This window comes from Pyxicephalus adspersus, chromosome 1 (genome assembly GCF_032062135.1).
Source record: "Pyxicephalus adspersus chromosome 1, UCB_Pads_2.0, whole genome shotgun sequence".
NCBI classification, from domain to species: domain Eukaryota; kingdom Metazoa; phylum Chordata; class Amphibia; order Anura; family Pyxicephalidae; genus Pyxicephalus; species Pyxicephalus adspersus.
Window position 1 is genome coordinate 165,578,504 of NC_092858.1, and position 23,125 is coordinate 165,601,628.

General features: G+C 41.5%; 1 protein-coding gene across 2 annotated transcripts in view; it reads right to left on the reverse strand.

Annotated features, from left to right (window-relative positions):
- RUNX1 (RUNX family transcription factor 1) overlaps positions 1-23,125 on the reverse strand; it is a 163,537-nt gene that overhangs the window by 42,892 nt on the left and 97,520 nt on the right. For both annotated transcript variants that reach the window (XM_072398272.1, XM_072398271.1), the window contains exon 4: positions 17,996-18,152. In XM_072398272.1, the coding sequence (XP_072254373.1) occupies positions 17,996-18,152 (157 nt within the window). The remainder of the gene's footprint in view (positions 1-17,995; positions 18,153-23,125) is intronic.

Sequence of the window (23,125 nt, forward strand, 5' to 3'; positions counted from 1 at the left end):
CCATGGATTGGCCCCACAGACTCCAGACCTTGACATTGAGAATCTTTGGGATGTGTTGGAGTAGACTTTACACAGTGCTTCCAACACTTCCATCATCAATGCAAGATCTTGGAGGAAATGAATGCAACTCTGGATGGAAATAAATGTTGTGACATTGTATAACCTACACAGACTAGCAGCCTGTACAACAAATCCCCTAATGACTTCCACAATAAGATGTCACAAACCTGCCCTTCCAGGAGGGCCAACCTGCTCTGCAGAACAAAACTCTGTCTTTGGGATGTTTTTCTGCTTTTCTCCATACAAAGTACAAAACAACTTTATAATGACCATTGTTATGGGCTTAAAATAAGTCTGGGAGCTATTTTTACAAAACTAAAGCCTGTGTGTTTAACAAACCCAAAAATAGTCAAAAAGTATCAACAGCGAGTAGGTAGGTCCATGTTTTTATTATATATCTATTGGAAGTGTAGTTTGAACTTTACCTTGTTAAACCTGTATAAAACTTAGAATACAAGATGTATAAATGTCAAGTTTTATTTTTTTTACTGTTTGTATTTTAGGCTTTTATTTTAAAGAATATATATATATATATATATATATATATATATATATATATAAATATAAATACACCTGCATATAATATATAATCTATATAGAGTTTAATATATATATATATCATGCATTTTCTAATTAAGGTGACTCTGCTCCCTTTTAACTAGAATAATCTTGCCTTCAGAGCGGTGATTTGCGGAGCCCCGAAGCGAAGGATACGTTCTTGCATTCTGAAAGACACGAGCTATAAAGCAAAGTGCTCGCACATTTATGAAGGACCCCACTTCTCTATTCTGCACTATAAGCTTATATTTCTTACAAGAGAAATCAGCCTTCGGCAATGACGAGTGGATTAAATATTTTAATTGTGAAAGTTGTTTCTGACCTTGACTGCTTAGTTTTTCTTTAAACCAATACCAGCGTCATCTTCTCATACATTCATCATATTCTAAACTAGTGTTTCTCAACTAGGGTACCTTTAGAGGTTGCTGGGGGTTCCTTGAGCAATTTTGACACCTAGGCCAGTTTAGGTGACTCCAATGACCTTTTTGGCTATTTGTAAGGGTGACATTCTTCCAATGGCCAGCAATTCTTCCCACTGATCACCCCATTAATGTACAATGATCTGTGGATATAATTTATAATTATTTCAAGAGTACCCTCATGTTAAAACAAAAGTGAGAACAAAGAGGGGTGCAAATAGTAACAGTAATGGGAAACTGTGTTCTATCACATACATCATAAAAATGTTATAAAAAGTAACACACAGGTGTCACAATGTAACATTTCTTCTATGTACACAATATATTATTTTCCTAATGTGGATCCCAGCTTCCTCTTTCTGTTCCTGGAGACGGCCAAGGATTCCACACATCTCTACCAAGTCAAACAGCAAATACGGCATTAGCTTTCTGAAAGGTAAACTCATTCAGATTCACCGAGTCTTCCCACCTCAGAAATAATAATATTACCAACAAAAAGTTCCACTCTCTTAGCGGATGGAAAAATCACTCCGACTGCAAGGAAGTGAATATCTGTTACTTGCAGGGCTGACAGCTGCAATATGGCCAACCGAGGGAAGAGGAAAGGGGTTTGTGTTCAATCTTTGGAGAATATTAGGAAAGAAATGATTATCTGATTATTACTCATATTTTTATTAATATTATTTTTATTATGGCACTGACTAGAATGGGAGTGCAGAGCCTCCTGGGATATATGTCACGCATCCCGGAGGGGCTCTTGGCTGCTCCTTCTGCACATAATTATTAACTGAAACCGAAAGAGCGGAACAAAATGCATCTTTTACAGAACCCATGGAAAGGCTTTATGTCCAAAATTTCAGGGCTCGTTCCAAAAATGCCACAGGGTCCCACCACGAGGTCTGACCAGGGGCCCCTTTCATTTAAAATGATATGCAGATTGACTTGCCTTCATAGTGTATGAAAACCTCAAGGGCCCTTTCACACCTATGTGCTGCTTTGGCCATTGTGCATTTGCATTAGGGCTCCACATCCATCCAAAAATCAGCCCTGCACTATTTTGGGCATTGTAACCATAATGTATTGGCCTGTAGTGCCATGAAGGTGAGTTTGGATGCCATGAAGAATGAATAGCACTGCAATGCACAACGTATAGCATAAACATTATTATGCAGTTGTGCACAGGTTCCTGCACTGCATTTATGTGAATGGGTCCTTAATATATTTTGCCCTCCTTACTTATATATGATGAACTTGTTGCAAAGTTTAGAATCTGGCCCGTAACGGTACTTCCAGCTGCAGGATGACAACTCTACGGCACTGCTTGATTTGCAGCAACGTTGTCAGCCTCCTGGAAGAGCCCCAACCCCAATCTGAAAGAGCTGATGGCCACCAGACACTGAGCACTAATACATCAGAAGGTGTCAGAGAGGACGGTCATGTGTGCGTAATACCCAGAAGTGACATTTTTTTTGTCAACTGTTGTAGAGCCTCATACACACTTGCAATTATAGTCGTTGGAAAGGACATTTCATGATCCTTTCCAACGATAAAGACTGCACGATGCATGAACAATGCTGTACATACAGCGCCATTCTGCTCTATGGAGAGGGGAGGGGGAGAATGACAGAGCGGCACCCAGCTGCACGCTCTCCTTCACTTGCATTACGATCGTTTGTCGTTCATCGTCCGTGGATCGGCCAGGACGGTCGTTCGGATGCTGAACAATGTGCGCTGTACTCACTTCAGATTTTTGTCTGATATCGGCCCTGAGCCGATTATCGGGCGAGAACCATAGGAAGTGTGTACATAGCTTAAGTATTTCATTATATGCTGTAGTCCTGTCCCATGATGACAACACTGTTCCCATATAGATAGAGAATGGGTTGTCACCATGAGACAGGAAGTGTGTTACTTGCACGATACAGGGGAAAAAAGCAAGAAAAAAGAAAGCAAATGCAGCTGACAAAATCTACAGAGAGCAAGCTACAAAATATCAAGATCAGATACACTTTAGGTGCACAAGGGCAATTTTGCTCCTCATTCTGGTTTCTGATTGGCCAGGCAGAATAAATGATCCCCTATAAGCTACACCCGCAGCATGTTTTATAATTCATCGTCCATGTCAGTACAATGCTCTGTACAATTATTGATCAATCAATAGAAATCTAAAGCTAGGTACACACGTGCAAAAATTGTCGTTAGAAAACGAACGACTAATGATTATGCGCAATTATATTTGAACGATTGTATCGTGCACAATTCTGTACATGCTGTAACGATACGATCGTTCAAATATAATCCACCAATAGTGTACACACGCTAGATATGATCGTTTAAATGATGCAGGAAGTGACATGTAAAGGAGAAAGTGTATCACAGAACAATCCACGATCACTGAACGATCATACACACAATAAATAGCGAACGATTGTCCCTAATCAGATCTGCCGGGACGGTCATTCGTTTCCAGCGACAATCCTCATTCATAGGTGTCATTGTGCACTTTTTTTGTTAACCATTATCAGATGAACGGTCATTAGTCGTTTGTTTCCAACGATAATTATTGCAGCTTTAGTTTTATTAGTGAACCACTAAAAATCGCTGCCTTAAAAGTGAATACAGAGATCTATGAGCTGTGCAATAAATCAACATAAAATAAATATATGCACTGAAAATAAAAGCCAGAATGGTGCCAAATACATTAACAATGGGGTGCTCTGGGATCAGGACGAGCAGGTTTGGCCGGTAACTTGTTGAACTTGATAGGAACGGTTGTAGATTTGGCTATTGGCCAGTAACAGACTGCTGCTTACTGACAGAGGAGCTGGCACAGCACGTACCTGGAAATCTCCTGGGGGGGGGCTGCAATTTAAAGTCAGTGATTTATTATGATCATCATAGTGTCTTCCCAGCCCAGGAGGAGTGTGAGAGCTGTGTGTTATTTGTAATACCAACGGACATGTCCCGATGCAAATAGGCTCACGTCTATTAAGTGACAACTGCAGCAACCGGCTCCTGGGACGACAGTCAGGTGAACACAATTTAGTGAACAGGGCCCCAACCTCACCAAATGCAGATCTAATGCTAAATCCAACCATAAAATACAAACATATGAGCTCTTATAGCTGGCACAGGATTTGTTATTTTGTCTAATCATCCCGGCCTGTCATTTCTACGTCATTTCCCACCTCCAAGCCAGTGATTGGATGGTGAAGGAGCAGCAGAATACCTATTTGGTCAGCCCTCTGTTCTCCCTTCCAACTAATGTTCCTTGTTAGTGCATGTATGTAGAACACCAGATTGGCCCCTCTCCTTATTTGCCAGGTTTTGGGTGAGCAAGAAAGGGTTAAACCCCCTGCCAGGCTATTTCTTGCTGCCTGTGTACCTATAATAATATTTCTTTTAACTCCCTGCTCCAAAAAAACAACAGGAATTTAGAGGACATCTCCGAACATTAGGAAATTACCTATTAGTCCCTGTAAAATGTGTCCCCATAGGAAGACTTCTCCTCCTTTCAAGGGACAACTTTAAATGAATAAACTTTATTCTTGGTGGTGAGGTCAAATAAAGGGGTGACTTTCTAAAATAGGGACAGCAAACTTGACAAGGGGCTAACCTTTACAATTCTTAGGCTATGTGATTCTTCTATTTAAATAGCGGAACTGCAAAACATTAATGATGTCTATTTCCCCAATTAAAGGATTGTCACTCATTTCCTGTCCTAGAGACACAACAGGAAGTGAGGATAACCCCCCCCCCTTCCAGCCAGCTCATGGTAAAATCCTTAAAGTCAACCTGTGCCCCACCAGTGGTGCACCCATCTTATGTAATGGAGAGTTTTAGGACAATCTTCTCCATTTCTCTCAACCCCATTGCAGACAATAAGCTGCATCCCCAGCAAACAACCCACCCAATAAAATTCCTTGGAAGCATCTGCATTAGATTTGTCTTATAATAGATGGAACATTATGTAAAGCAGGAACTCTGCGCCTCGAACCCTACAAATGTCATTAATTATTCTTCAGTACAATGGCTTCTCATCCACTAATAATGTCCCCAAAAAACAAAGAGAACTGGGAACGTCCGAGGAATAATTCAGGAAAGCTGCTGCTGCCTTTGTTGTATTTATATTGCAATTTATTATCCTTTCATGGGAATAGAACGAGCTAGGAAATTCATCCAGGATGATTGTGTGCCCTAAAAGATGGGTCACGGAAATGTTTAAAGGGGAAATGGGAGCTAAGGGGACTGCGGAGGATTCCCCTGCAATACTCTTCTGGACCTGGAGGTGGCGCACAACATTGTATATAAAGTGACCCAGCCTTTTGACCATGGGGGGGCCCTAAAAATAACATTCGGGTCTTCAGGAAACCCCTGCTATAATTACTATATTCACAGCTCACAGTATATTAGAGTGGTAGTCATTGGGAAGAATGCCTCTTAAATTGCTGGCCAGTGGGAAGAATTTCACCTTACAGATAGCCAAAAACATCAAAGGTGTTCCCTACACTGACCTGCTGTTTGCTTAAGGAGCCCAAAGTGACCTCTTCAGGCACCCTAGGTTTCCTCTGAACCCTGCTAATAAACTGGTTGAATTGGCTGAATACCTGCTCCCCCTACTACTTGCAATGGATCCTCCCACCATTTCATGTTTCCTATAGTGATGTATGAGCCAGTGGGTTAAACCACTGCATGTAGAGGGGGGGAACAAGTATTCTCCCCACCGAAAATGTTGTATACCTGCAGCCTGGGAGCCCCGAACTGAGCAGGATTCAGGACAACGGCAGCCAGAAATTTAAAATAAAGCTTAGTCTCCTATAAGAGCTGATATTTTTTGGAGGGGCAGTGATGGTAACAAAGCTTGAGAAAGCAAAGCAGGTTGGAAGTGGCAGGACCAACTTGTAAACTTCTAGGATTAAATACTTAATAATAAAAATGAACCCTTTCCAACCCAGGACTAGATCCCTGCGATCTCCAGGACCTGCTAATCCAGTGCTCCCCCTCAGTCTCCATTTCAGCTGCACCCTTTTATGGGTCCTAAGAGGGCCCCACCACTGAACAGCCAATAGGAAATGTCCATGGCACCCAGACACTGGTGGAAGAACCCCACCCCCTACAAACCAATAGAAGATTCAGGACCAGAGAGTCACATGACCACAAAAAAGGAGAAATTTGGTGCCGGCACAAGACCCTCATCTCCTTCCATTCCCCTCTTCACATCGGCCCACCGAGGCCCGACAGCGGACAGCTGTCAGGCACAGGTTGCCGACGCCTGGAAAACAGGGGGAGGAATGTGAATGTCACGGATACCCCGTCCGGTATATCGGGGTGTATATATTACATATGTCTCGGTTACAGCTAAGCCGTATGTAATCTGACTGCAGAACAGGTGAATCAATTAATTGTGCTCAGATCTCATTTCTGTGTCTATATGGTGAGGAGATTCCACTGAGCAATATCTGATTTTATTGTACAGGAGCCCAGATGACTGGAGAAAAAACCCATGGGGTCTAATAAGTGGACATTTTCATCCAAGATTCACCCAGATTTTATCCAAAATGTACATAATACATGCAATTTGGGCCCCTGTGCAGAACTGGCTTGGGCCCCTCTTCTGATATGACATAGGGTCTCTGTAGGGGCCTATGCTTAGGGTCAGATGATGATAATTTGTATACATGTTGGGAGAATCTTGGGAAACATTTACAAATAGACCCCAATAAGTTCTGTACAAAAAAAAAATTAGGAAGCTTTTAATGCCTCTAGATAAATAAAAACTTCTGTTGCTTTCCATGTGGCATACTTTTCCTAAATTTTAATAATCTGAGATGAAAAAACAATTCAATTATTAATAATATATGAATGATTGCATGTGAATATTTCACATCTTGCCGTGCATGCTCCTGCAGTTGGCTTCTGGCCAGCCAATCAGAACGAGTATGTCAGTCCAACAGCCAATCGAAGCAGGTCACATGGCAAGCTGACAACACAGCAGCCTATTACAAGGCAGGGGCTTAGTGTTGTCAGCCTCCAATAGGAAGTACTGTTACTGGCGGGATATCCAGGTTTAAAAAAGATTACAGCAAAAAAAAAACAAAACAGCTTAAAATTAGAATTTGTGGTTGTTATATTCTATATAGGAGGATCCACAATTTTAATTAGCAATTAAATGTAAACAACTGTGTTTCTCAACAAGCAAACATCTGCAGAAGTGGAGAGAACTGAGCGTTATTTAGTGAGTAGGCGGATGATGATGATAATGGTGGGGGGTGAATAATTTTGCGAGGCTCCAGGGAAAAGCTCCACCCCCCTTGTCATTACCAAGAAAAATAACCTTGCAAGGAAATAGTTATGGACACAAATATACTGAAGTCTTAGAGGAAGTATAAAGTACTCAGCAATTTCCTATTGGGAAGTCATTGAACTCCCTATTGTCCAAATCCGAGACTGCCTGCCAGACTCCGAAGCTGCAATACTGAATATCAGGCCAGGAGAGAAGGATTGGAAAACGCGCCCAACGCCAAAAAGACCAGCGTCCAACAGACAACGGCCAAAGAAAAAGAATGTCAAATGTTTTATTTTTCACTTATTAAAAACAAATAGCTGAGTGCGCTAAGTGCTGATTATATCGGCCACATGACTACATATTAGCAAGTGGTCATATAGCGCCAACATATGACGTAGCGTTGTACATGCCACTGACTGTCCCTCAGAGGAGCTCACAATGTAAAGTATCTACCATAGCAGGAGGCCTGGGATCGAGTGATCCCGAGTGGGTCCTAGGGGCATCTTGCCAGCAGTTTAGTCACATGATCATCAGAGCCGGTTCTTAAAGGACCAACAAGTCCACATTTGACAGATGGTAGCAGTGAATTGTACTGAACCGCTCACTGCTGCCCCCATTCATTCTCCATAGGGCTACCACTGGTAGAAGCTACTTGAAAATACAAACTCTTGGACTTGCTGGACCCTGCTCTACAATGCAAGTGTACTGGCTACCTAGTAAGAAAGGGTTAAAGCAGGACTGCTGGTCCAGCACAGTATGGGATGACATCAGAGCAGCAACTGGCCAGTAGGCAGAGCTACTGAGCTGAGTTTTTTGGGGACCCATCCCATAAAGAAGAAGAAGGCTAAGCGAGGGGTAATTTTTATCTCATTATTCACCATGCCTTGGCAATATGAACAGTTGAACCTTTGCAGTGTGTAAGTGAATCTAGTGCTGGGTTATTGTTTGTTCACTCTTCGTTGGGCTCAGGTGCTAAAAAAAAAAGTTAATTGCCCTTTTATTAACCTAAAGTCATGGTCATGTGACCCTCCAGTTCTGAGTTTTCTCTTCTTTGATTACAGAAGGCGGGGTCCTTTTTCTGAGTGATCACATGATGTGTACACTTCCTATTGGCTGCCCAATGGTAGGGTCCTCCTACGAGCAGCACAAGGGAAGAGTTGGGGATCAGGAAGCATGGTAGTAGATCTATATAGTGGAATCAAGATGAATATACTTTGCTTTCATTTATTAAAAGGGAGGAATAGGGTTTATTTTTCTTAAACAAAAGATACACGTTTTAAAAAAAACCTCTTTTGAACTTTCATTAACTTGTAGAAACTCAAATGGGATTTCAGCGATGAGATTCCAAATCTACATTTTAATTCAGTCCAGAAGCGATCTCCTTCTATCAGGGGGTTTCCCCGCACCCTTTCAGTTCATTGACCCCCATTCAGTGTCATCTGGCGGCCCTTATGGAGTCTGAACAATGCTTGCACACACTGGAAATTGCAGCGGTGGTTTTACTGACCACACTTGTGGCTTACACACAAAGAGAAATCCTCCACATTCAAATTAGTGGTTATAACTCACTGGCACTCGTGTTTTGTGGGTAGTGAGACAGCATTGTTCAAACATTACACAGACAGAGCAAATAGTGTGCAGACTGTTCTACGAGCCTGCGGTGCGCTCTGCAGCCTTTGTTCTTCCTGCAAATAATTTGCACCCAATACATGGGAAATACAAGAGTCTGAGTGCACAACTTTTTTGAGTAGCAAAGAGGGGCAATTGTTAGTGGTATCATTTATATATTATTATACAGTATTTATATAGCGCCAACATATTACGCAGTGCTGTACAAAGTCCATAGTTATGTCACTAGCTGTCCCTTAAAGGAGCTCACAATCCAATGTCACCATAGTCATATGTCATAATTACAGTCTAAGGACAATTCAAGGGAAACAAATTATTCTAACTGCATGTCTTTGGAATATTGGAGGAAACCCACACAGGGGGAACCTGCAAACTCCATGCAGACAGTGTCCTGGCCAAGATTTGAACCTAGGACTCAGAACTGCAAAGGTCAGAGTGCTAACCACTGAGTCATATTATAAAGACGAATCAGATCATTAAGGGGCAAATATTGAGGGACCCAAATCACACTACCCCACCCATAGCTCTGATCACCTTAGAATGCTGCCTGTGCACTAATAAATGTTTCCTTTCCAAATGACAATTTTTAATGTAAGAAGAACAAGTTTATGTTCAATTCAATTTAAATTACAGCTGTGATCCAAACTTTCTCATCATAAATGATCACTGACCTCTAGGATGCACATAAATCTTAAAAAAACAATATATATATTTTTGTGCATGCAAGAAAAAAATCAATAATCACTTCATTTATATATTTCTTTTACAGCCCCCAAAACAATTCTTATTAATGAATATCGGGATATATTAAGGAAGTGAAGAAAAATCTTCAACACAGATCACTTTCTAAGAATTCCATCCCACCCAATCCCATAACCAATCATAGCTGGGACTTGGTAGCATGGATTCCATAAATGAAACAGAAGCTTAAACAGGTAGAAATCCACCAAGGTTTACCAGAAACAAACTAAACTCTTTCTACCCATCACAGAGCTCTTCTTGCCCTTAACCGGAACCACCTGTGCCAGGACCGACTGAAGGACGGGGAATGCCACCCTAGACACCTATATGGTATATAAATCTCTATTTATTAACAAGTCTGGTTGGACAGGGTTAGTTCCAGATAAGGGTGCATACCTCACATAGCTCTCTAAACTCTGAAATCAATGAACTGTGTATTATCAATAGAACTGTCCACACCTGATAGCAAATATAAAGGTATGACAACTTCAAAAAAAAAAATCTGAGCAATTCAACCAAGTGTCAATATGATCAGCAGCTCACGAGATACAAGTAGATGAAGCCAATCAGTCTTGAGTTTTCCCATGCTCTTCTAAGCCCCGTCTCTCCTCCCAAAACTCCATTCTGCTCCCTTAGTCTATAATCAGATGGAAAGTCACTTAGCTTTGCCATTAGGGCATCCGAGAGCAGATACTGGTGGACCTAGAAGGTGCTCTCTGAGCTTCAAACCCCTAAGAGAGGTTTTTGAGCATTTAAGTTTGTCTTGCACAGGAAATGGAAACCTATAGGAAATGGAAACATTTAATTTGCCATCCAAAAGACTTTGAAATATGATGGGGAAGTGTTCCTATTCAAGTCAGTGGTTCAGCAACCTCAAATGTTGCAACGTCTGTTAATCCAACCACATTGCATGGTAAATGACTTTCATTCTCTCTGATTTGGCAATGCTTGGTAAAAAATCTGTAACCGGTTTCCTTAACCATCCATCTCTGGCACCGAACTTGCCCATAGAAAGCTCCGACTTGGAGGATGTGGTGGAATTAAATGATCTTACCCAGTTTTGTGCCAAGTGTCCTGTACAAGGGTGCACAAGGCTTCATGTTCTGCTATATTACCATAGAGTAACAGGTCCTCATTAGGCGTGTTTTTGCAGTACCTGCGAAGGGTTAATTCACACCCATGTATCTAGAACATAATTCTCAGCCACTTTCCAAAAGTTCTATGCATCAAAAGCAAGAAAAGTTTTCACATTGAATTCCTTGACAAACCAGACACACTAGACATAACTCAGCGTTTGAGCAAACAGAGTAACAGAACATTGCAATCCATGCAGGGATAAGTAAACAGCGTACACCTTAGGAAAACAGCCAGGCATTGTGCTGTAAATAAGAGAATGCCTTAGTCATTCGCAGCGAGGAGAGGGGACGATCACAATCCTGGGATTAATAAACCAGGCGAGTAACTTACAGGAACTGCAGATGGTTTTCAGCCAACTTTGAAGGTCCACAATGTCAAAAGTGACATCTCGGTTCCAGGTGGACGTCATGGCTTTTCATCAACAGTTGGCTTCCCTTATCATTTTAAAGAGCACCTGTCTTTAGGTGGCGGGAAGAATAAGGAAGATAGATACTGTCCCTGGTTATTTTTGGAAATGTGCTGATTTAGGTATCATGGTTTGGGTTTAAGTGCCACCAAAAGTTAGGTTATAAAAAAGAAGACATGTCAATTAAGCTCAAAGGACAAGAAACATGATCCAATCAATACCTAACAAGCAGAGATAATTAGGGGTAGAATGATAGCAGCTTGCCCCCCGCCCTGAAGAGCTTACAATCTAAGAGGTGGGGGAAGTATCTACCTATATTATCTATTATGGTCCAACTGTTCTCTTTTTGAGTGATGAAGAAGAGATCAACTCCAACCAGTTGTGGTATTTCTCTGGTTTACTGCAGTTTGAGGTTGTAGCTGGGCCCCTGGATATCTATGGGGCCCTAAGTTGCTGACCAAAAATTACTTGTGACTGATGTGCTGTTTGTCCCTGTCAGCTTTGCCAACTTTTCTTCCTGACACCCCAAGTAATTTTGATACCCCCATCAAGGAAGAAGCCTAGAAACATTTTTCTGAGCACTCTTGCTGAGAATTTGGCAGCTCCCATAGAAACATATCAAATATATATATAACAGAAGAATATACCCCAAACCCAGAGGGCACAAGGCCTGGACCTTCCCTCCTCCCTCCAAATTACCAGATGCACTTTAAGAAACCCAGAGAACATTTGGGCCATGGATTTGGGGTATTATGGTAAAAAATGCACACACGTACATAGAGCAGCTGAAGGCATGTGTGGTGCTGACACGTGTATGGGCTGGAGAGAAGCCAAGAGATAGAAAGACGCTAATGGTCCTCCTGACCCGGGAACAGATGCAGTGAGACCACCGGCTCACATTTATATATGAACAGCTAAAACCATTTTTAGATATTTCAGGCTCTGTGATTTTGTCGGGATTTAGTATGCCGTGGCAGTCTTAACGTAGCTCTAAAACATTATAATGGTTTCCATTTTACTGGACATTAATCATTCATAGTATTTGTTCAGCCGATGTTTTTTTTTTCTTTTTAACTCTTGGGAATCTAAAGCCCAATTCCAGACTAAGGGGCCCCAGACAGTACTGGAAACAAATACAAAGGCCTGGCTGCAATACTCACCTGCTTGTATAGCGCTGTCCCTCGCAATATGTCTTTTCTGCCACTAGATGTCTCAGGTCTTCTGAGTTTATTGACACCCAGTGTGATTTAACTCGAAAGACTGAGGACATAATGTAAGTAATTGGGCACATAGGTGGCACGATGGCTAAGAATGGGCACTTTGCAGCATTAGGATTGACTCTCAGCCAGGGTATACCTACATGGAGTTTTTATGTTCTCCCTGGTTTGTGTAGATTTTATCTGGGCACTGTGAATTTCAGAGAGCAGGCTTCTAAGATTTATCTAGCCCTAATTTCCAGAATTATCCTTGCATGCTGCAACTTGCAGTTCTTCAGCGTCCTGCGCAGACAGACTGGGTGTCTGTTCTTTAGGAAACAACCCCTTAGGTTTTGATCTTTCAAGACGAAGTTTACGTCTGCGCGGCTGCCTGCCGGTTACCTGTCTGCAGTCTTCATATAACAAACACATAATTAATTTGTAATGACAGCAAGCACAGTTAATCTCTGCTCCACACCTACATGCATACAAATTACGGATAGGGAAACCATAACTGGATGACTCTCAGTTTGCTTAGGAGCCGTCTATGACAAATTAAAAAACTTGTTTTTAGCATTTGTTGCCTCTCAATGCTGCCAATTTCTTGCAGACTTTTTGAAGCCACTTTCTGGCTCCATGCACTTCACTGATGGTGACAACAGGGGACCTAGCCTGGATCTGGAAGACCCTCCATGGCAGGACCACCTGTTATTATTTTAATAAAGCTGCAGCTGTTTGCTCTAGGAATAAAGAGAACCTGTCTATAGTGGTGCAATCTATCAATTGAACTGATGGCTCCACTATCGGCATTGACAATATGAGATGAGGACTGGGCGATCCAGGCATGTAATACACACAAGGGCCGTCATAAATAATAGAACTCAAACAACATTCTCCCTGGAGGCAATTAAGACAATAAAAGTAAGCGCATAAGGCTTATTACTTCACCAAGCATTTCTGGCGCTTTTTGGCGTCACTCTAATTATTTGCAATACATCATGTCAACGGTTTTAATTGCAGTCTGGGTGGCTCTGTGCCAGGATGGTTGTTGGCCCCGTGTGTCAGGCTGCAAGTCAGCTGGCTGTTATCAGACTTTCCACTGGGTGGCGATGTTTGATTTGTGGTCTGTGGTCACAGTAGGGACTATAGAAGCAGCCACTGTATTTGCCTTTTAATGGGGACATTAAGTACTTACAAGGTTTCTGCGTGGTGTTTGCAATCGTTAAAGAGGAAGTGTGACAGGGAACCAAGAAAACAAATTTTACAGATCATAGGTCCCCTCCTGGGGTGTCATTTCCTCATTTTTATATCTTTACATTTTCCATGGCAAATATCACATCTGCAGAGTTTGTTAATTAATAGGAGCCAATCATAAACTGTCTTTTATAAATGATTTAATTGCCACATTGCTAATCATTCCATCTTGCTCCGCCTTATCAGCCAAGGGCCCACCGAGATCTTGAAGCACTTAGTGCTGGTTCACATCACATTTGGTGAATTTATAAAGCAGTGAATGTGACTTTCACCAAGCATTGACCAGGAGGGAATGACTGGGTTGCTTGGGCTTTGCAGCACCCTTGCACGGGTGGCACTTTTGGCCTCATATAAGAATATAGTCAATTGATGGATGATGGCTATTACAAGCCAGGACGTAACCAGGGCCAGCGCCAGCCTGGTACTATCCCAGCCATCGATTCATTCTTCATTTGCTGCTAATTTTTTTTTCTCCTAGATCTGACGGGATGTCCCTCAGACGTGAGCCATTAACAAGAACCACAAAATTACTTTTCAATTTGCCTGAATGACTCGCTCAGCCCAAACCGTCAATAAACGTGCGGAAGCAGCGCTTTCAGTTCAGCAGGGAAACAAAATAGATTTTTGTCATTGCATAATGTGTGTTGTTCAGAAATTCCTCTTTTTTTGTTTCAGAAAATGCGGTTTGCAAGGCCTGGCCGTGGTTAGGAAACACAGGAAATGTACAGTGTGAGACGAGCGAGCCGAGGAGAGGGGGGCGCATTTCCGATCGTTGGGCGAGGACCTGAGCGCCTTTTGAAGATTAAGGAGCTCAGTTCAGAAAAGTTATCTACACGGAATACGACCGGTTTACATGTAAACTGTCTTCTTTCCTAACTTCTATCACGTGATTGGATATCCAAACTAAAAACAGATTTCTATTCGGATCAGAAGTTGTCCTCATGCACTCGGATCCTGGTTCCCAACCTGTTGCCATTTGGTGCATGTTGTGCCAACCTCAGCACTGTTATGGAGAATTGATTTGAATCTGTAACTGTGCAGATTTCCAGCATTACCCCGGTCTTTACCTGGCACCTACACCATGTTCACAACTGTACACGGTCCCCAATGGCTCATGCACATGGTCAGTTAGTGGTGAGGCCATTACCTGTACCAGCCTTCCTATAAAATATGGTGGCTCAGTGCGTAGCTTTTGCAATCTTGGGTTCTTGGTTTGAATCCCATGAGTTTGCATGTTCCCCCCATGTTTGCACAGGTTACCTTCATACACTCTGGTTTCCTCCATACCTCCAAACACATGCAGTTAGAATAAAAAATATGAAATAAAAATAAGTATGGTAAATAACAGCAAAAACCCAGTTGCATTGCCAGCTGCAATGTCACTAAATGCTAAAAAAAAAAAAATACTATTGGGTGTCTAGTGGTTCAAGAGGGGGCCCTGTGGCATCCTAAAGGCAGTCAGGACAGGCAGATGAATTTATTTATAGACTGTGAAACATAAGATATAGGACCTGGAGGGCTAGAAGAAATGGAAATACATAATTTGTTTATATTTATTTCTCTGAAACTTCATTCAAATGCTTACAGCTAGCTCAGCATGGCTTTCAAAGGGGTCCAATATAAGTCTACTAAAGGGGTCATGTGTCAGAGACATGTGTCATAGAGGATCCCCTGAGCCCCCACATAGAGGGTCCCCTGAGCCCCCACATGTGTCATATAGAGGGTCCCCTGAGCTCCTACATGTGTCATATACAGGGACCCCTGAGCCCCCACTTGTGTCATATAGAGGGTCTTCTGAGCCTTTACGTGTGTCATATAGAGGGTCCCCTGAGCCCCCACATGTGTCATATAGAGGATCCCCTGAGCCACCACATAGAGGGTCCCCTGAGCCCCCACATGTGTCATGTGTCATATAAAGGGGTCCCCTGAGCCCCCACATGTGTCATATAGAGTGTCCCCTAAGCCCCTACATGTGTCATATGGAGGGTCCCCTGAGCTACTACATAGAGGATCCCCTGAGCCCCCACATTTGTCATATAGAGGGTCCCCGGAGCCCCTACATAGAGGGTCCCCTGAGCCCCCACATGTGTCATATAGAGTGTCCCCTAAGCCCCTACATGTGTCATATAGAGGGTCCCCTGAGCTACTACATGAGTCCAATGGATGGTCCCCTGAGCCTTGAACAGGGTTTTTCTTTTACCATGATTGGATAATGGAAGTGAACCATCATATCTTTATTTGAACATTTCCAACCCAATCCAGCCCCTGGGTAATGTCCATTGAAGCCCCCAATGCCTCCAAAATTGACCCCCAATATGGAGAAGCGACTTCCTCATCAACCCAACCTTCTGTACTTTCCTTAATGAAATGTTTTTTTCTCTGTTCCTGAAATTTCATTTGGTTCTGCCGGGGCTGCCAACCTCACATCCAAGACGGTGACACCCAACAGCAGTCTCAGGGCTTTTGAATGTCTACACAAGAGAGGCTTTTACAAGTAACATGCAAATATGCTGCATGCAAATACCCCGCTCGTATAATCCTATAGAAGCTCATTGTCTGGTGACAGGGTCTCTTTAACGATCCATTCTCAATAACCGGCTACAAGCATGCACAAAGCAGTACAATGCAACCACAAAAGGCTTTTCAAGACGGCCGGCTCTACACAAGCACGCAATGGCTTTTCACATTTCACGGGTCAGATCTGCTTTTCAGCAATGTCCCCCCCCCCCATCGTCTGTCATCTTTGACACTGCACACTTCTGCGTGTCGCACCGAGGATAAATATGTCACTTAGAGCCCTGCACATGGACTTGGTATTTATAAGGAGATCACAGAGGAGGGCTGCCAATCATAGGAATGAGCAAACACCTGTCCATTTGTGTCGTCGCAGTCACATGACTCCATCCCTACACCCGGATTGGTGGAGGACCCGGCATGCAAGCCATGCAGGTGTGTTGTGTTATGTCAGTCCTGGCCTTGTGACCTCAGCGGTGTAACAAGTTGTTATAATAACTTCTTCTAGCTGTCAATCACAAGGTATGGCGACAGAAGCGCAATTCCGAGCTGTCATAACAGCAGCCATAGTCAGGGAGTGACGGGGTGGCCATAAATGAATTTGTAGCAATTGAATTTTCAAATTACACCTTAAACTATTAATGTTTAATAAAGTAAATTGAAAGATTTTTTTGCTTCCTTTTGCTTTATCACTAATACTTGTATAGCGCCAACATATTACGTGGTGCTGTACAAAGTTCATAGGCATGTCACTAATATGCCCTAGAGGAGATCACACTTTCAAATCCCTATTATTGTCTAACATCAATTATGTTGTCTGAGAAGTCAGGTAATCTACTGAAAGCCCACAAAAACAAAGGGACATACATACTCCATGCAGATAGCATTACAGCCAAGATTACAACCTAGGACGCCAGTGCTGCAAGGTGAGTATGACAGCCACTTACACACCTTGCTATCTACTTTTCATCTTTATTCCAAATCCAGCCTTACAAAATATAGAATCCACTGGATTACTAGCCACTGGGAATCTTTAGGGTTCCTTTAATACCAGTTGTATTCCTATTACTGTTCCTCTCTTGCACCACATCTATGACAAAACAATGGGCCTGATTTATTAATGCTTTCCAAATCTACAGAGATAGGCTAGTATGGCGGACCAGCAAACCTGCAATGGAAAAACATTTGCAAACTAATAGCAAATGATTTTTAAGAAATCAATTAAAAATTTGTTGGATCGCTCAGGTTTATCCATGACAGTCTATCTTTTTTGGAGAAATTTAATAAATCAGGGCTATTGTGGTTAAATGATCTATTGGTGTTTTTTAGATAAGATTCTCACTGCGCTGCCTGTTATACAAATGGCCACTAGGGGGAGAACCTTTGATTCTATATATAGAATACAATGACCAAGATCCATTAATGACATTGTAATGAGTCATTTCTTTGATAAAGATCTGGAAACATGTTTTGGTGTTATGTATTAACTAAGAGTTTCATTTTTAGGTACAATTTGAGAAAAAAAAATCTTGATATTTCTAATTATTCATGATTTATTTTTAGATCTCTATATTCAAAGTTTATATTGAATTGTTGAGTGTAATGATGTATAGGAGCTGTTTCTATTGTTAGACCCCCTCTGAATTGGGATAAAGATTTAGAGGAAAGGGGAACCTGATCAGATTCCTTTGAGAACAAAAATGTATTATCAATCACAATCATTGATAAGGAGGAATACAAATCCCATACCAGTTCACTATACAATACATATAATACATTAAAATGTCACACTTACCTCTTCCTGACCTCCCGACAAATCGTAAGTCATTAAATCGGGCGACTTGGCTCTTCATTGCCGCTGTGGCATTGCGGAGCTCGGCTGAGTAATTCTCATCATTGCCAGCCATGACGGTGACCAGCGTTCCATCGGGAACATCACCCAGTGCCACCACCTAGGCAAAGAAAGGAAATGAAACATTAGACATCAAGCAAATTCCTATATCATGTCCAATCTCACTGGGTACCCAGGGCATGCATGAAGGAAGAACATAAAGCTAGAAGCATTTACAACAATGGCTCACCCATGTACATCGGAATAGTGAGCACAATCAATGCATGCATGGCATGGTAGGTATGGGTGAGCCAAGGACAGACAATACATATACCATGGAGAACTAATGAACACAGCCTGCAGAGATCAAATTATTATTATTATTACACAGTATTTACATAGCACCATCATATTATGCAGTGCTGTACAAAGTCCATAGTGTCACTAATTGTCCCTCAAAGGGGCTCACAATCTAATGTCCCTACCATGGTGATAAGTCATTTAAAGAGTCTAAGGCCAATTTTAGAGGGAAGCCAATTAACCTAACTGCATGTTTTATGGGAGGAAACCTGAGTACCCGGAGGAAACCTACACAAACACAGGGGGAACCTACAAACTCCATGCAGATAGAGTCCTGGCTGAGATTCGAACCTGGGACCTAGTGCTGCAAAGGCCAGAGAGCTAACCACTGAGCCACCATGCTGCCCGTACGGCAGCACGGTGCCTGAAATATGAAAGTTATGAGCACTTTGTGTGTTCCTGGACATTTCTGGGCCATGTGCAGAATCCCTTCTATAGTTCTATCCTTGGTAAGAGCAATGCAAGGGGATATTTGGTCTCTTACTTTTATTAAACTTTGCAATGGATGAAGAACAGACTTCAGAATGATTGTTAGTGATGGTTCGGGGTGGACGATTATTATACAATCAGTCCTTAGGGTTCCATCAGGGCTTCATCTGCAACATATTAAGTTCTACTAAATATCACACATTTATGCCTAATTTATTAAAGCTCCAAGGCTGGAAAGATCCGAAGGTACATTTTCATCAGTGAAGCTGGGTAATCCAGTAAATCTGGAATTGATTTTTTTAAAGTCATTTGCTATTTCCTAGCAAATGTTTTGAATTCTGGACCAGATTCACTCCAAGTTTGCTAGATCACCCAGCTTCACTGATGAAAGTGTATCCTCTCCAGCCTTGGGGAGCTTTAATAAATCAGGTCCATTATGTAAGTTATTCTGCAAGGACATTGGGAGGACAAATGATATAGAGAAGCACTATAGATTGCAATAGATAAATGCTAATCGTCTGTTATATAACTGTACCAAAATCATATAATACAGAACAACACATTCTGGGGCGACAGTGAAAAGGGTAATAATACAGTTATTACTACGTTCATTACACTTTTATCCTAACTTGTGGTAATGCCCTGTACAACAAGACTTGGATTGCTTGGGAAAGGCAATGGATTTTGTCAATGGGCCATTTATCACTATTGGGTCTAGGAATGTGACTGAAACATTGGGCCTGATTTANNNTAAATCAGGCCCATTCCCTGGTAGAAAGTCTTACTGATCCATGTGTTTCAATGGCAATTATTGATTCTCCACCAAGGAATGTCACTGGTTGATATATCAATCTTGCCAGCAATAAATGATATAGCTTAGAATGAACCCCATTTATTTAATATTTTATCCACCTTTAATTAAAAATAAAATAAACCAGTCGGCTATCTAAAATGCCATTTTTATAATTCCTGTCTTCTGTAATAAAGTGTAGAATAGACATTTCACAGGCCATGGTCAGAATTACATTCGCAGGGGATAGACCTGGGACACAGAAAGCCAGCAGTATAAAAAGTGGCTAAATAAACTCAAGTTTACAGAAGCCGAACTGAACGTCTCATCTTTCCAAAGACATAAAACAGGAGGGGAGAAAAAAAAAAAAGATGAAAAGCATAAAATGTTCCAAAGCTTTTAGAAGATCTTTTTTTCTAAAGCTAAACCTGAAATAAACTAAAAACACAACAGACTGGAAGCAGACTAAACTGACAAGACGGAACACGCAGCGCTCTGACGGTATTGTGTTTAAATGCTTCGTCTTAAAGATTAGCTGTAAGCTGTCTACATTTACTGTACTTGATGAATCAACCTTTGCTAAGTGTTCGCTGCCTCATTTACGGGGTTATTTTACTGAGGGAGGAATGTTTACACTGGTTCAGGGTATACATTTCTAACCAATATGGATATTTAAAGAAAACACTGGCTAAATCTGACTCCTTCAGTTATTTGTGCTCTTAGCAAGGCGGCAAAACTATCATAAGGGTTTGTAGCTTGTATCCTTAGTGTTATTATTATTAACTTGAATTTATATAGCGCCTACATATTCTACAGCGCTGTACAAACCCATAGTCATGTCACTAACTGTCCTTCAAAGGAGCTCACAATTTATTGTCCCTACCATAATCTTGTCTGTACGCTATTCACCCAACTAGAAGGAGGGTCGGGCCAAAGGTATTTCAGTCCCAAAGTCTGGGTGAGACTATAGGATAGGTAATAAAGGGTAACAATCAGATCAGGGACATGGATTCCAAGCACCCCAAAGCAGGATCTGGGTATGGAGGACCATGGAGGGGAAGGGGGAGATTATTACCTGGGGTTAAATTTACTGAGAGGACAGGTTACAGGTAGAGTCAGGGTTACAGAAAGGATTAGTCATGAGGTTATAGCTGTTGGGTTTATATGGAGGGTTAGAGTTAGGGGTACAAGGAGGGTTAGTGTTAGGTTACATGGAAGGTTAGTGTTGGGTTACAAGGTGGGTTAGTGTTAGGGGTACAAGGTGGGTTAGTGTTAGGCCTACAAGGTGGGTCAGTGTTAGGGGTACAAGGTGGGTTAGTGTTAGGGGTACAAGGTGGGTTAGTGTTAGGTTACATGGAGGTTTAGTGCTAGGGGTACAAGGTGGGTTAGGGTACATAGAGGGTTAGTGTTAGGGGTACAAGGTGGGTTAGGTACATGGAGGATTAATGTTAGGGGTACAAGGTGGGTTAGTGTTAGGTTACATTGAGGGTTAGTGTTGGGTTAGATGGTGGGTTAATGTTAGGGGTACAAGGTGAGTTAGTGTTAGGGGTACAAGGGGGTTACTGTTAGGTTACATGGAGGGTTAGTGTTAGGTTACATGGAGTATTAGTGTTAGGGGTACAAGGTGGGTTACTGTTAGGTTACATGGAGGGTTAGCGATAGGGTTATAATGAAAATAACTGTTATATGGAGGGTTAGTGTTAGGATTTCAGGGAGGGTTAGTTTTAAATGATGTGGAAGGTTGGTGTTAATGGAACAAGGAGGGTTAGTGTTTATTATGGAAGGGTAATATTAGGGTTTTGGGCAGGATTAGTGTTAGGTTGGTGAAAGAGTCAGAATTATAGGGTGATCTAATGTTAGGGTTACTTAAAGATTTATTGTTACCGTAAAGATGACACAGAATTATGGTTATAGGGAAGCTAGGGTTACAAGAAAGATTAGTTTTAGGGTCACTCCAAGGGTTGGGGTTACTGTTAGCATTACAAGATTGTTAAAAAGATTGCAGAGCGTTAGTGTTGTAGAAAAGGTTTGTTTTCAGGTTACAGGGAGGGAAAGAGGAATAAAGCAATGATTAGTGTTAGAGTTTTGGTTACAGAGAGGGTTAGTGTTATCGGTATAGACAAATCAATATTCATTTATATTTGTGCATATGGTGAAAATAAGTTACTTCAATCATCCAATCACATACAAGCAAAAATCCTGCTGTTTTTAATTCTGTTGCACATGATTGGACAGTCAAAGTGAACGCATCTTCAACTGATTTCCTGCACTATTCAAACATATCAAATAAAGAGTTTTAGCTGTTTTAGTAAATGAACCCCATTCAATTCATGCAATGTTCCAATGAGGAAAGATGACAATCCATATGCCAGCTCTTTTTATTCTGCTGTAAGACTTTGACAAGGTATCACTTTGATGAAAGCAGTTATGAAAGAGCCATCTGACCTCATTCTTTTTGGTAATAAGATGTCTGTAAAACAATAAGTTAAGTTACCCTTACCCATATACAGAAGCCTGATCTGTCTTATTTTGCCTTGGTTGACAATCTTAATGTATTGGGGGTGTAAGTAGATGACTACAGATCCCACCCAGCTAAACCAATGGCAAACATCAATTGGCCATGGTGTTTAGCCAACAATAACGGTAGCTACAATAATAGCATCTTCCCAACACCACTGACCTAAATGTGCAAGATTGGGCAGTTGGGCTACAATACTGACATCCAAAGTTCTCACAGACTCTATGCCACAAGTTCCTCATCTACAGCCAAATCTAGTTATAAAAATTATATCATCATCTGGGAATCAACTGACCTTTTCGTCTTCTTCAAACATAAAAGGCAAAATATCTGATTTGTATAACTCTGTAAATGATCCGCCTAATACTTTAACAGGAGTTGCGTTTGTTGGCAAAATTTGGCTAATTTAATGTATGACGGTACCCTGGGTGCCTTGTAACGCTTTATGAAATCATCTTACAAAATGTCATCTATTTTCATTCTGAGATCGGTCAGAAGACGTCTTCTTTGTTGTGTTTTTCTTCTCTGACATTCCTACCTCTAATGTTTTTTAGAATAGATGTCAGGGCCGAGCGCTGCCAATAGCCGCATTCCTGCCTTTTGTATTACACCTCTCCTCGCTGTTGTAAGTTCACCTTTTGAGTCTGAAGCTTCGAGAAGGCAAACAGTGTTAACACAACTTGGGCGCCAAACTCTCCTCTTCTTCTTTTCTTAGCTTTATTGACTGTATGGTGCAGAAAGTAAAGCTTGGGGCAAAAGTTCATCAAAGTACTTCTTACATCACGCTATGTTGCATAGACAAGAGCTGGGACTGAGGATTCTGAATTATTCTAATTATTATAGGAGTGACGATGGGCTGAAAATATATACGGTATTACTATTGTAGTTGGGAATGTGGCGTGAGCTTATATAGATAAAGAGAGAGAATAATGGAGAGAGAGAAAGAGGAAAGGAGAAATATTTACAGAGGATAGATAGATAGATAGATAGATAGATA